Genomic DNA, 15,212 nt, shown 5'->3' with positions numbered 1-15,212 from the left:
GAAAAAAAAAAAAAAAAAAAAAAGGCATTTTTGACATTCCCATTTTCTACATAATACTCTCTCAGCTGCTGCTCCAAGGATCCTTCAGTTACCTTTAATTAATAAAAAAATAATAACAGCTACCAATTAACAAGCACTGTATTAAATCCTTTACAAACATCTCATAATCCTCACAATTATCCTTGGGGGGCAGAGGGTATTGAAGAGAGGTATCCTTATCCCTCTTTAACAAGCAAGGAAATCAAACACCACCTGCCTCAATTAACCCTTGCTCCTGGATACCCCCAGAGCACAGGCCTGGAATACTGGCCTCTTTTCTCTTCAGAGACAGTATAAAACCTAGGGAGGAATTTTGTACTTTTGCAAACCAAGACTGCAAAGGCTACCAGGGTCTTCATTCCGTTTTTCCTCTTGATCATATCCGACTCAGAACAAATCTTCAGGACACCTCTCTCTTAGCCTGGGTACTTTCTCCCTGCTGTCCAGCCAAGGAAAAGGCTCCCTGCTATAGCTGGGGCTGAGGAACAGTCACAGCCACCATCAGCCTCAATGCCTCCTTTAAGAGGGAAGGGACAAGACAAGCCCAGGAGCTGGTATACATAAACAAAATGGCTCTTTTTCCAGGTTGGAGGGGCAGTCAGGCCCCAGGACAGAGGCCTTAGCTACTGATGAACTCACCACAACCTGCTGTGTCCAGCACAGACATTAGGAACAGGACACATAGGGGACTCTCCAAACCAGCCCCGCTCAGTCCTCTGAAACTACAACCCGCGAGGATTCTGGCTCCTGCCTACTAACCCCACAATCCCACAGCCTTTCTGATAACTGCTTCACTTTCCCCCACAACCCCTTGATCTCCCATTTACCTCACAGTGCCCCAGGGACCGTATCACCCACCTACTCTTTACAGTATACCTTGAGTAGCTTCCCCAGGCAGTGGCCAGGCCATTATCAATGAATATTCAGCCATGACCAGCAGGCTGCAAGGGAAGCAGACATTAGATGGCATCCATGGGCAGACTTCCCATGATAGAAAAAACTTGCTCCTTATCAGGGCCATCTCCAAACCCTCAACTTGCAGAGTGCCGGCAAATCAGCAGCAGATCAGGGCACTGCTGGAGAAGGTGGCACTCGAAAAGCAGGTATATTGGGGGAAGGGTACCACTGAGTATGTAGGCTGGTGGAAGGACAGGTGGCATGGACTCCCCAGTGACCCAGGTAGCAGGGTCAGCGGCCTCTCTGAAAGGCTGGAATAAGATGGGGACTCTGTGTCCCTGGGCAGCCATCAGAACAGTCCCACCCTGGAGACCAGAGACAGGGGCAAGGTGAATCCAGCAAGCCAAGTCACCAACGTAGGGGATAGAAAATTGAGGGAAGAGATACGGGGTACTGCAGCAGCCTGCCTCAGACCATGCACACCATGTCTCACACCATGCACAGCCCACAACCAGAGCTAGAATCTCCCTCCCTGCACTGCATACCCCCAATAAACCCACCGCCCTTTAGACACTTTCCACTCTCCTAGGGCGATCCTCCTCCCCACACCTAGTCCCCAGAAAGCCTAGCCCTTCTTGCACTCCTACGAGTGTCAACTTCCAAGATGTGCTCATCTTCTACTCACCCTAACTCAACCCTTCAGTTTACGAGGCTGAGTACTCTATCCTCAGCTGACAAGAAAAACAGTTTCTCAGGCCTCTAAAGCACAATGCTGCCTGGAAGACTGAGTTTGGCAACTCTCCACAGGCCCCAACTGGGGCAAAAATCTCCTCAGGCCTGCCTCCAATTGGCCACCTCCAACCCACCTCTCCCAGAGCCAAGCCCCATCCACAGCCCTTGATTTAAACCTGGGTTCTTCCATTCCACTCAATAGGGGCACACCTGAAATGCCCAGCACACACAGAGCACACTTTGTGAGACTACCAGCTTTAGAATCCACCTTTCCCCAGCCAAGGGGGAGGGAAACTGAAACCATCTGAGGGAAGAGTCACACTCTGCCCTCAGCTCTTCTCCACCTTGACCTCCTCCTTCCAGTAGGCACTGAGGACACTGGGATAGGCCAGATAATGACCTGGCAGACCCTTTTGCCTTGGCCAACAGTCTACAGATTGTTGAAACAGACCCAGAGGCACTTGTTGAACAGGTGCAGAATTCTCAGGTACTGGGGCTGTGGTAGGGCAGCCCTTTCCAGAAAACTTCAGATGGTCAGCAGAAGACCCAGGTCTCACACACCTGGCCTGGAAGCTTCATCAGGAAGCTGCCCTGGGACAAGGGTGGGAGTGTGTTTGTTTTCAGAAAGCAGAGGAAAGGTACAGACTGGTTCAAAAGTAGATAAAAACCCAGAGTTGGTCCCTCTCTGCCCTCCCAGGGGGTGGCGGGGGTGGGGGGTGATGGTGCTGTCCCACAGACAGGGAAAGGGGATCCCTTCCGCAGAGTGCCAGTCACTAGGGGAACACCAGCATCCTTCTCAGGAAACTGGCTGCAATACCTTGGGCTTAAACCTTGAGTGCCAATGCCAAAAAAGGGAAAGAAAAACCCGCAACCCACCAATCTCATCTCCAGATTCCCTCTCTCCAGCTAGACACATTAATAATTAACTTGCCTACCCGGGAGCCCGCCCGTGTTGCCATAAAAGATGAGTAATGGCACCGGAGCCCCAGCCCCATGCCCGCAAGCTTCTGGGCTCAGGGCTGGGACGGACGCCTGTAACAAAGCCTCCGCATTCCTCCGGGAAGGTGTGTCTGAAACCAGACCTGTCAAACGACAAGAAGCTGCCCCCTTACCTCCCCCTTAGCTGGCTCCCATCAGGAAGGGGGTGGGGGGCAGATAAGGGGAGAAGAGATAGCCTCTGCCCAGTCCCCCCCCTACCCCTACCGATCAGTGCCCCCAACCACCGCCGATTTCGGGAAGCAGAGCTGTCTGCTGAGAGCTAATCCTGTTACCATGAACGCAGGCTGTACTTGGAGACCCAATTCTCAAAACAACAAGGCTGCTCCCTCGGCGCCCTTCCCGATGAGTAACCCCTAGCCCGGCGCCCGCCCCACGAATTCCCTCGCTGAAACTCCCGCGGCGAGCTGCGGCTCCCACGCGGATGGCCAGCCGGGGACGAACCCGCTCCCGTCACGCCAGCACCCAGCCACAAAAAGCGACCCCCGATGCAGCCCCTGCTGCCTGCCGGCCCGCAGCCCCCCGAAAGTTACAGCGCGAGGACACACCTGCAGGCCCCCCGCGGCGGTCCCCACCAGCCCCCCAGGGCGGCGGGGCATGCGTCCCCGGCCGGGCAGCGCCGCCGCTCCATGCGCCCGCTCCTTGAGCCCAGGCCGGCCACCGGTCAGCAGCGCTGGGCGGCGGAGCGCGCTGTGGCCTCAGCGCGCCCGCGGCGCATCGCGCGCCCTCCTCGTCCTCGCCTGGGCCTTCCCTAAGAGCCCACACCCACTTGACATCAGCGCGGATCAAAGCACGTGGCGCAGCGCCAGACGGCGGACCCCGGCGGTCCAGAGCGCGCCCGGAGTGCCGCCGCGCCGCCAGGACGGCGCGTCCGAGCGCGGCACATTCCTCTCCTTGCAGAGGATGCAGCAAGCTGGAGTGGTAAGGAGACGGAGGAGGGGGAGGGAAACCGGCAGAGGGGGCAGGACCTGACGCCTAACAGCGGCGCTGCACTGGCGCCCGGCCAGCCACAAGCAGACCTTACAGCAGTTGCTGCAAGTGCCCATCTACTGTGAAGACCAGGCTGCAGGTGACCCGGGTTGCTGTTTTCTCCCCGCCAAGGAGAGCCCTGACCTTGAATTCTCTTCCCCAGAATGAATCGAGGAGGCTCCTCTCCAACCACCACTACTAAATTGCTGGGGCTGATCCTGACAAGCCAGGAAAGAATGCTTGGTTGGATTAGGTTGCTGACCCCATCACCCAGGAGGCCGCCATGGGGCACCCAGCAAAGCAGATCATACCCTCTGGCTTGTCTCTATACTAGCAGCCTAAAAAGGAGTCTCCTTTCTCGCCTCTCTCAACGCCCTTGGCAATGAGGGACAGCTCTCCTGATTCTGCAGGCAATGGGAAACAGCACCGCCCAGCAGCCACACACACTTCCAATTCACTCATTAACATCCATCCAAATAGTCAAACATTCAAGCATTTATTAATGCTTAGGCCAAGAGCAACAGAAGATAAACAACATTCCTACTCTCGTAGAACATATAGTCTAGTCCGGGAGAGAGATGTTAAATACAGTGCAAAGTAATTATAATTGTGACAAGGTGTTAAACGTAAGAGGTGCTATAAGAATGCACATAGGGACCCTAAACTATCTTGGCAGTCAGGAAAGACTTCCCTGAGGAAGTGACATTCAAGATGCTGAGGCAGGAAGAGAAGTTAGAAGTTATCCAAGGGGAAGGAAAGTTCAGGCAAAAGCCCTGGTTATTAAAGTGCAAGCTCCCTCCGGAAATGTTCAAGCAGAAGTGAACTGCCATGCCAGAGACACCTGGGTCTTTGTCCAGGAGGGGTATGGGGCAGCTCACAGGCTCTGGAAGAAAGCCTGGCCATCTATCCAAAGGGGACCTTATATCTGCTTTTCATCTCCTCCTGAACCATGATGTCCCAACTCAACAGAAGAGCTATGAACAGGCAGTTGACAACCTTTACTTCTGGCTTCAACTCTATCATCAATTTGCTGTGTAGCTCTACAGAAATCCCTCTACTCTCTGGTTTCAGTTTCTCTAAGATGAGTGTTGGATTAGGACAGTGTTTTTCCATTTTTTTTTAAAACCATACTCCATTTTAGATATACAAATGTCATTCCTGTCCTGTAGTGTCTATAATGAAAGACATCAAATCATTTTCAAAATCTAAAATTATAATATGAAATATGCTTTTAAAACTACACATGCCCTTTAAATATTAATATTCTATCTTTAGATACCTGCTGAAGACCTGGAGGCAGGAGTAAAGAAATGGTCTCTAAGCTTACCCCTTTCCTGTTATCTGTCCCTGTCCCTCCCACATAGACCTGGCCACCAGCACTTTTCATCTCTAGCCTCATTTTGTTCATTCCTTCCAGGATAAATTGACCACACAATGAAGAGAAGCCCTAGGTCATCCAAAAAAGAAGGCATATTGTGAAAGACTCTTGAATGTTAATTTCCAGTGATGCTGGGAAATAGACACTTTGATAGAAGCATACAATGTTCCTGGGGACAATTTAGCAATATGAATTAAAAGACTTAAAAATGTTCATATCCTTTGAACCATCAATTCCACAGCTAAGAATTTATCCTCAAGACATAATTATGGATGAACACAAAGATTTATCCACAAGGATGTTCACTTCGCCATTTTTAGAACAGCAAATAATTGGAAATAAACTAAATGTACAAGAGACTGGTTAATAAACATCTTTACCACTAAATATACATATGCAACTTTATTTTTTTTTTACTTTTAGTGGTTTTTTTTTTAATATGAAATTTATTGTCAAATTGGTTTCCATACAACACCCAGTGCTCATCCCAACAGGTGCCCTCCTCAGTACCCATCACCCACCTACCCCTCCCACCCCCCACCATCAACCCTCAGTTTGTTCTCAGTTTTTAAGAATCTCTTATGGTTTGGCTCCCTCCCTATTTTTTTTCATCCCTTCCCCCATGGTCCTCTGTTAAGTTTCTCAGGATCCACATAAGAGTGAAAGCATATGGTATCTGTCTTTCTCTGTATGACTTATTTCACTTAGCATAATACTCTCCAGTTCCATCCACATTGCTACAAAAGGCCATATTTCACTCCTTCTCATTTACATATGCAACTTTAAAAATGATACACACAGGGGCACCTGGGTGGCTTAGTTGGTTAAGCATCCAACTCTTGATTTTGGCTCAGATCGTGATCCCAGTTTGTGAGATGGAGCTGTGTTGGACTCTGCACTGAGTATGGAGCCTGCTTAGGAGTCTCTCTCTTCTCTCTCTTTCTGCCCCTCCCCCATACATGTGCACACACTCACTCTCTCAAAATAAACTTAAATAAAAGTGATACATAGAATATTTACTGAATTAAACAAAACAAAGGTTACAAAACAAATGATCTAATTGTACACATGCAAGTGCATTTTGGGGCAGCGATGGAGGGAGCAGGAATCTATGGTGGAGTTGCACTGTGTTCATTTTTCCTACTTGTTGACTCAGAACCTACCCCCTGGAGCTAAATGTGATGCTACTATGGCATGTTATCCTCACAGGTAAATCTATGAACCCACAACTCACAAAAGCTTAATATTACAAAAGCTTAATATTAAAACAGAATGAAATGAGGCAGGCAGGAACGCAGTTCATTTCTCCACCACCATCCACTCATCATCAGGGATTTGATAGTAATATTAAAGCCAGACTGATTTTTTCCCCCAGACTTCTAATTTCATACAGATTTTTTAGTTGTCCTTTCCTTGAGTCTAGTGCAGTGGTTTCCAAACTTTAGAGTGCATAAAAAGTGCTGTCCATGGTGGTTTAGAGTAATTTTGACTTTATGAGATTTTTTTTCCCTTACACTCTGAGTTTAGAACCTAATCATGGTATGAAAGAAAGAAGATGACCAGAAGGATATCTACCAAAATACTAACAACATTGGAATTTCAGTTGGTTTTTATTTCCTTCCTTGGGATTTTCTGTTTTCCAAGTTATCTGACAAGAAACATATTTTTAATCAGAAAATGTTTCTTAAAAATAAGTGGGTTAAAAGTGCTCCAAAACATAAAAAGAAACTATGCCTGGACGTTAAGAGGGGTGCCTCTGACTATGCCCTTCATATCCCTCCCCTCTGCAAGCTCCGATACTGCCCCAGTTGGTGCCCCAACACTCAAGGACAGACAGTACATCGTCGCTAGGATACCATGCAGGAAAACCTGGCAAGAAGATTATTTTTACATTTACCTCCTAGGCTGTGCTTATAATGATGCTTAGAAGCTTAGACTAAAGGGTCCAAAATGAAGCAGCCATGACCATCCACTAATGGAGCTGTCCCCTATTCCTGAAACTCTCTACCAGATAAATCATCAGAGAACATGTACAGCACATACGTTTTGACTTTAGGACTAAAAGCTGTTTAGTCTGCTTTCCACAGACCTGGTGACGCCACCAAGCACACTGGTAAGGACCAGAAGAAAAACAACAAGCCATAATACAGACTGGGTTCAGCCAGTAACTAGTTGGGTGATCTGTGCCTCAGATTCTCTTCTGTTAAATAGCCTAATAAAAGCTCTTTTCTTTTAAGGGGGTGGGTATAAAAGCATTAGGACAAAGTGAACAGCAGGGCCTCAGTGTAGGATGTTATTATTTAATGAACGTATATGCTGGGAATTTCTTGGGGAGAAGGGAACTGGCTAGCTCTGGGTCCTTTGACACAAGGCTGGTAAAGTTCAACTAGTCTCACCATTCAAGCTTTCCAAGAAGCTGGGTGCACACACACTAGATGTGGGAGTGGAGGTGGATAAGACAACGGTGCTGACTTCTCCTAGGGCACAACTCGGGAACTCTGAAGTCAAGGACAGAAGGTAGGTGGTACCCCAGGTTCCTCAAAAACACAATGGGCAAAAACCACCAGGGCAGGATCTAATGATGAGGGATGCTTGTGTTATTTGGTCACTTAAATTCAATAATCATTTAATCCCTTACCAGGCATTGTAACTACCCTCTGTCTTTGCTCAAAATAAAACATATGACTTCCAAGCCAGAGACAGCTGCCATTAGGTTACATTTTAAATCCACCTAGAGTCTAATAAAGCTAATTTTACTGTTATGGTATCTATTAAACATGGGGCCTTTGTTTAGAGAGTGAACAGAGGGGAGGAAAGCATAGACATCAAGGGCTAGGAATTTTGATCATTCCAGAATTGTTTCTGAGAAGAAATAAGAATAAGCCCTATTTTTACAAATAACTCTAGGGTACTATCAGATTGTTCTCTAATCTTAAGAGCCTGTTTCTTGGCCTGAGGGGCCAACATGGCGAAAAGTAGGGGGATCCGAACTTCCTGCGTCTTTCAAACAAAGAAGGGTTGAAGCCAAAGGACTTTGAACCTCAAGAATATGGGAGGAAAAGAGACTGAGTCACTACCAGGTATAAAAATAACTCTAACAGGGACAAATGTTTCAGAAGGTCCACTACTGTACAACCATCCAGCCCCCTTGAGAACAGACCAGCCCCCCACAGTCAGGCAACAGCTTAGGGACAGAAACAAGGCACTCTACTTCACCTAAGTGGGAAATATTGAACAAACTAACCAAGGAAGCTAACTTGGACCTGGGACTTGGAGCCTAAGGATCATTAAGACGGGGTTGGGGAGGTGGGGAGCCTACTTGCTCCATGATCAGAGACCAAAGCCACCCAAATAAGTTTTGATAAAATGAATGACCAGACATATAACTTTATAGATTTTTTTTAATAGAGAAAGCCAAATCATGAAATAGCTAATTAGCTAGAACACATGTCTATGACCAGTGATCTTCATACATCCATTTTAATCAGTAAAACCTCCAAGTGATTGTTTTAAAAAAAACAGATTCCTGCGGTGCCTGGGTGGCTCAGTCAGTTAACTGTCCAACTTTAGCTCAGGTCATGATCTCACAGTTCATAGGTTCAAGCCCCACATGAGGCTCTGTGCTGACAGTTCAGAGCCTGCAGCCTGTTTCAGATTCTGTCTCTGTCTCCCTTGCTCATGCTCGCTCTCTCTTTCTCGCTCTCTCTCTCTCTCTCAAAAACAAACGTTATGGGAATGCAAGCTGGTGCAGCCACTCTGGAAAACAGTATGGAGGTTCCTCAAAAAACTAAAAATAGAACTACCTACGAGCCAGCAATTGCACTACTAGGCATTTATCCATGGGATACAGGTGTGCTGTTTTGAAGGGACACATGCATCCCCATGTTTATAGCAGCACTATCAACAATAGCCAAAGTATGGAAACAGCCCAAATGTCCATCGATGGATGAATGAATAAAGAAGATGTGGTGTATATATACAATCGAGATTACTAGGCAATCAAAAAGAATGAAATCTTGCCATTTGCAACTACGTGGATGGAACTGGAGGGTATTATGCTAAGTGAAATTAGTCAGAGAAAGACAAAAATCATATGACTTCACTCATATGAGGACTTTAAGAGACAAAACGGATGAGCATAAGGGAAGGGAAACAAAAATAATATAAAAACAGGGAGGGGGACAAAACAGAAGCGACTCATAAATATGGAGAACTAAGGGTTACTGAAGGGGTTGTGGGAGGGGGGATGGGCCAAATGGGTAACGGGCACTAAGGAATCTACTCCTGAAATCATTGTTGCACTATATGCTAATTTGGATGTAAATTTTAAAACATAAAAAATAAATTTAAAAATAAATAAATAAATAACATTAAAAAATTAAAAAAAAATAGATTTCAGGTGTCAACCCCTAGAGAATCTCATGAAAAAAGTCTAGGGTGAGCCCAGGAATTTGCATTTAGCAAGCACCCAGGTGATCTGGCTGTGTGTAGTCTGGAGCTCACACTTGGAGATATTTGATGCTAAAGGGCCAGGAGGGCCTAACACACCTGTCTCCCCTTGATTTCTAGTAGGCATCACCCAAGTAGGCTTGAATCAATTCAAAACAGAATCTGAATGAATCCAATTAATACCTCTTGTCAAACCTCAACAAAATTACAACAAAACTAGGGCATGATAAAGAATGCCAGTACAGGGATAATACACGGAAGCATTTAGCAATAGGAAATGCTCTAAAACTGTTATCTTTTATTTTATGCATTTTAGAAAGAGAGAGAATGCAAGTAGGGAAAAGAGGCAGAGGGAAAGAGAGACAGAATTCTAAGCAGGCTCCACACTCAGCACAGAGCCCAAGGCACGGCTCCATCCTATGACTCTGGGATCATGACCTGATCGAGTTCCACATTGGGCTCTGCACTGAAAGCATAGAGCCTGCTTGGGATTTTCTCTCTCCCTCTCTCTCTGCCCCTCCCCTGCTTGTGCTCTCTCTCTCTCAAAATAAATAAATAAGCTTTTAGAAAATAAATAAAGGATGAGGATAGTATACTTTTGATACCTGTCTCATCTCACCTTCTACTCATAAGCCAGGTAAGAGCTCTCTGAATTCACTAGTGTTATCACCTAAAAACTCCACAGACTCAGCCAGACCTCAGTTAAAATCTGGGCTCACCCCACATGCCAGCTAGGTGGCCGTGGATACACTTTGTCTTCCACTATTTCTTCAGCCCTAAAATGGGATTTAAAATACCCACCCCACAGTATTGTTATGAGGATGAAAAAACAGAATTGTGTAAGTGGGACATAGTAGGTACTAAATAAATAGTGGCTATCAATCATTCAATGGCTAAACCTTTATTAGGGCCTTTTACAAGTCAGGCCAGTAGTAAGTGATAAGAGAGACAGAAAGACAAATATATAGATAGTAAATAAAAAGTTTCAGAGATTGACGTGTGCTGTGAAGAAAATGAAACTGTAATATGATGGCATGAAATGGGGGCTCAAGATGTGTCACTTAAACTAAGATCTAGGGGAAAAGCATTCCAGGCACAAGAGCAGGTGGGAACAAACCAATGTACCCAGGTGGGTACGTTCCTGGGATGGAGGAAGGGCAGTGAGGCTAGAAGTCAGTGACCAGTGGGGAGGACAGTAACAGGGAAGCTGAAGAGTGAGATAGCAGGAGTTATGGAGGGCCATATCATACCTGGCAGGAATTTGGATTCTCTTCCAGATGCAATAGGAAGACATGGGAGGGGTTATAAGAAAAGACCGTGCCATGGAAGAGGCATGATCTAATTTTCTTTCTAAAAAGACTTCTGTAGGGGTGCCTGGGTGGCTCAGTCAGTTACGTGTCTGACTCTTGATCTCAGCTGAGGCCTTGATCTCAGGGTGGTAAGTTCAAGCCCTGCAATGGGCTCCATTTAAAAAAAATTTTTTTAATTAAAAAAAAAAAAGACTTCTGTAGCATTTATATGGAGAATGGCCTGGGGATTGGAACAATAAATAAAAACCTAATATTTCCTTAGTGTTTAAACTATGTGCTCTGAACTGTCCAAAGAACTTTATATGTATGATATTTAATCCTCATGAAAACTTGCAATATGAGTACAATTATTATCCCAATTTTACAGATGACAAAATAGTCATAGATTAGGTAGACTTGCCCATCCCAGTGAGTAGAGGATCCAATATACAAACCCACATGGTCTGATTGCAATGCCACTCCAAAGCCTTGAAAAGAAATGGGGGAAACCAGGGAGACTAGGTAAAAACACCACTGCAGGAGTACAGGCAAGAGAGGGAGATGGCTGGCAAGATGACTACATCGTCAATGCTGAGGGAGATTCAGCTGTACAAAATGTCTCAGTGGCAGTAGCCAATTCCACTACTGACAGGACTTAAAACGGGCGGGAAGGAAAGAGACCAGCAAAGTAGACTCCCAAGTTTTTGGTTTGAGCAACAGAGTGGGTACCAGTGCCAATTTCCTGAGATGATTAAGCCAGTAAGAAGAACAAATCCAAAGGGAGGGGAGGCATTAAAATGAATCAAGAACTCTGGTTTGGATACATGAGATCTAAGTAGTCTATTAGATATCCAAGTGGAGAAGTCCATACGGCAGTAAGTTGTGGTCATCTCCACTTGGGAATCTCATCATCACATGACTCCTTAGGGTCTGTGTGTTGGTGAAGATGGGGGAAGAGGACTCTCCCAGTTACAGACCTTTCTGGTTGGTTCTAACAAGCAAGGGCAGAGCCTTATGTCAACTTGCTCTGAGGCTGAAAGCACCCTACGCAGCCCACCCTCTGTGGTCCAGTGAAGTCTGCATCCCAGCTCCATTCTCTGAGCCAGCTTCCTGGGTACCAGATCTTTGAGAAGCAACGCAGAGCCTGGAGGTTCAGAAGAAGAGGCTGGAAATAGGAACCGTGGAAGGAAGATTATTGGGCATCCTGCTGGCTTGTGAGAAGGGAACTTCTGAATCCCTCCCTTCTGCTTCAACACTTTTTTTTCAGTCCTCCTATCATTGAAGCCCATCCGGGTGTGAGTCCCTGGAACTGCTCACAAGGGCCTGAGTGTGATGATAATGAAAGGGTTTCCAAAATAAGCCTCCCACATTCAGGCTTCCCAAATCCCTGGCTGGCATCCAGACTATAGCATTCCCAGAAAAACAGCAACCTCGCTTGATAAAATACCTTCAGTACTGACACCTCTGTGGCTCAGAGGAAATGGGTGTATGCTAGAGGTCAGGTAGAGGTTGGAAGAAAGAAAAAATGGCAGTTTTTAAAGTTCAGCTGAAATGTCAGGAACACGAAGCAGCCCATGTTTACACAGAGCTTTCCAAAACTGAGACCAGCTTCCAAGAGCTTTTAAAAAATGGCTACATCAACTTGTCCAATGAAATGGCTTTTTAGTTTAACAGAAATAGACCTGGGCTGTTCTCATTCTCCTTGTATCCTTAGGCTTAATCTCCTAACATAATTTATACTCAACTCTGGTTGGTCCTTGTTGTTTTATTTTTTATTCACATTTTATCCCTTTCTCATAAGCTGCCTCAAATCCACTGTGGAATAGGATAAAGCAGTAGATGAATAGACAAATAGTGCACAGTCTTGACCATCCTGGATGTTAAACTTACAGAACCACATCATCAATAAAGGCTGTTTATCGTGAATATTAATTGGAGGTTAGGGGGAGAAAACACCCAAATTAATATGTAAAACACTTTAATGTTTTGATCTCCTTAGGTTAAAAAAAAGAGTCTGGTAATAATTAACACGTGTATTTTTCATATTCTTCTGTTCCTAATTGTCTAAACAATAATTTATGGGGCAAAAGGAGTAAAATCTTATGTCCTACATAGGTACCATTGATTTTGTGGCTCTTACCATTCAAACTGGGAACAGGATGCCAGGTCAATAACCGAGATGCTTCATCTTCCACATAAGAAACTGTCAAAGCCACTGAAGGAGATCGGAATCAGACTCAACCTAAATCTATCCACAAACAAAGCTGGAATGTCAGTCCTTTCTTGGCATGGGGAGGTAAACACTCGACAATGCCTACTGCTATTCTCTGGTGTTCTCCTAAATGCAGAAACAAGCTCAAGAATATGAAATAGCCAGCAGCCTGGGAACACAACTTTGGAGACATAAAAATTATTAGGTTTTCTAAATCACTGACATGAGCCAAAATCCTTACTGAGACTAGTGGGCCAAAGATAGAACCAAAAGCCTCATCACATTTACAAACATCCCCTTAAGTGCCTTCTTCTTGAACACTCTCTCTAACATAAACCTGAATGTAGCAATTATTCAGATCCCCATGTGCAGGCAGCAAATGTTTTTGAGGCTCATTCTCAAGGGAGCAAAGGAAAAATGGTATTTTTGACTAACATTTTTTTATCATCAGAAGTTGCTGGAACCAGTGTCTTGGCACTCTAGAGCACACAGTGATGACAGATGCTTACAGTGTTCACCCCGAGGACTTGCAACCTTGTAGAAGAACAGACAGATCAAATTATGCCTTGTTGTAGTTTGAAATGTGCTTTATTGCCTTCTAGGTTTTTGGAGATTGACACTCCACACAGAACACAGTAGGTGGCAACACTGAGCCATGAGAATATTCCATTTGCCAACCTTGCTGAATAGAGAAAGTTTAATGTAATAATGAACGCCATTCTAAAAATTAGGTCTCTATTAAAATAATGACAACAGGCACAAAGTCATTAAAAACACATGCCTGACAAATGTGTTATCAAAAGCACCATAAAATGTACTTTCCTGGCACGCTGTCATTTCCCACCTGCACTCTACCAATCATTGGGCAAATCCAATTATTCCTGGAGACAACCGAACTAGGCATCTCCTCTCCTCTTCTCCCTAGTGACTTTTATGAAAATAATATTCAACTTTAATGCTCCTGCACTTCAGGAGACTATGTGACAAGTGCAATAAACATATTCTCTGTGTGCAAAAATCAGGGAAAATGAGATCTGAGACTGCCTTTGCCAACCCCAGGTGTAGGCCTTCCTTCCCCAAACTCAAGAGAGACTGGAATGTAACAGCTGTCAGAAAGCAGCAATGGCCTGTGCCAGAAATACTCTGGCTGTGCAGCTCTAATTGTCAAGAGATAAGAACCCATAACTCACACAGACACTTGTGGCTTAGGCTCAGACACAGCACACAGAAAGGAAAGAGCATGCGCTCTGGAGTCAGATAGATCAACATTCTGACTTTTACCCACTCTGTGACCTTGGACTAGCTGTTTCCTTCCCCAAACCTCAGTTGCCCTCTTTTGATAGGACTGGCAGCAAGATGTACCAGGTGGCTACTACAGGACTGGACTTATAGCAAGAGTGCAATACACTGGAGCTATTCTTATTAAAAATCCCTGAAGGGGGCGCCTGGGTGGCGCAGTCGGTTAAGCGTCCGACTTCAGCCAGGTCACGATCTCGCGGTCCGTGAGTTCGAGCCCCGCATCGGGCTCTGGGCTGATGGCTCAGAGCCTGGAGCCTGTTTCCGATTCTGTGTCTCCCTCTCTCTCTGCCCCTCCCCCGTTCATGCTCTGTCTCTCTCTGCCCCAAAAATAAATAAAAAACATTGAAAAAAAAAATTAAAAAAAAAAAAAATCCCTGAAGGGCACAGTGGAGTAAAATGAACTTGGGGATGTGCTGGGTACCATGGTGGTCAAGCTCTCTGCACAAAAGATAGATTGCAACCTTGAAAGGGCCGCAGTTTTCTGTGAGACCTACAAGGATCAGTCACATAAAATCCCTGGCTGCTTTTGCCTTCTTCACTTGGTCAAACAAGTATTTACTGAGACCTTACAGTGTGCCAGGGTTATGCCAAGTACTGAGGACAATATGGCCCTGACCTCTTGAGGCTGATCGTCTAATAAGACAACTAGCTTTCAAAATAAACACATGAGTAGATGTAAATGTACATCTGTGATGAGTACACAAAGGAGAGGTAACATGGCCACCTAAAATGAGGAAATTGGCCCAGTCTGAGGAGATGTAGGATGACAAGGGCTTGGCAAAGACAAAGAAGAAAGCTGAAGAGGGTCTCATTCTTCACACTCTCAGTGGGCTCTACGTAAAATATTTAACTTAAAGGAATAAGCTAGGAAATTCTTGGCTTCCTCTTAATGACTAGGATGCTTTTCCTTTCTAACAGTAAAATCCAGAAAACCCACTGTCCCCTTTTTGTT

General features: G+C 45.4%; 1 protein-coding gene and 1 long non-coding RNA gene across 13 annotated transcripts in view; one reads left to right on the top strand and one right to left on the bottom strand.

The window, feature by feature from the left end:
- Positions 1–15,212, bottom strand: part of PLEKHA7 (pleckstrin homology domain containing A7) — a 220,096-nt gene that overhangs the window by 137,401 nt on the left and 67,483 nt on the right. The window contains exon 1 of one of the 12 annotated variants that reach the window (XM_040495714.1): positions 3,213–3,416. The exons of the other annotated variants lie outside the window; for them this stretch is intronic. Within the exon in view, the coding sequence (XP_040351648.1) occupies positions 3,213–3,295 (83 nt within the window). The 5' untranslated portion in view covers positions 3,296–3,416. Of the gene's footprint in view, positions 1–3,212; positions 3,417–15,212 lie in introns of those variants that run through there. 12 annotated transcript variants of the gene reach the window in all.
- LOC121043716 (uncharacterized) lies at positions 3,417–5,398 on the top strand. The gene is made up of 2 exons (XR_005796993.1): positions 3,417–3,585; positions 5,051–5,398. It is a non-coding gene; the product is annotated as an uncharacterized LOC121043716 (long non-coding RNA).

This window comes from Herpailurus yagouaroundi, unplaced genomic scaffold (assembly GCF_014898765.1).
Source record: "Herpailurus yagouaroundi ecotype Mexico unplaced genomic scaffold, PumYag 187, whole genome shotgun sequence".
NCBI lineage: Eukaryota > Metazoa > Chordata > Mammalia > Carnivora > Felidae > Herpailurus > Herpailurus yagouaroundi.
Note: the sequence above shows the minus strand (reverse complement) of the source record. Positions and strands in the feature narration are given on the sequence as shown.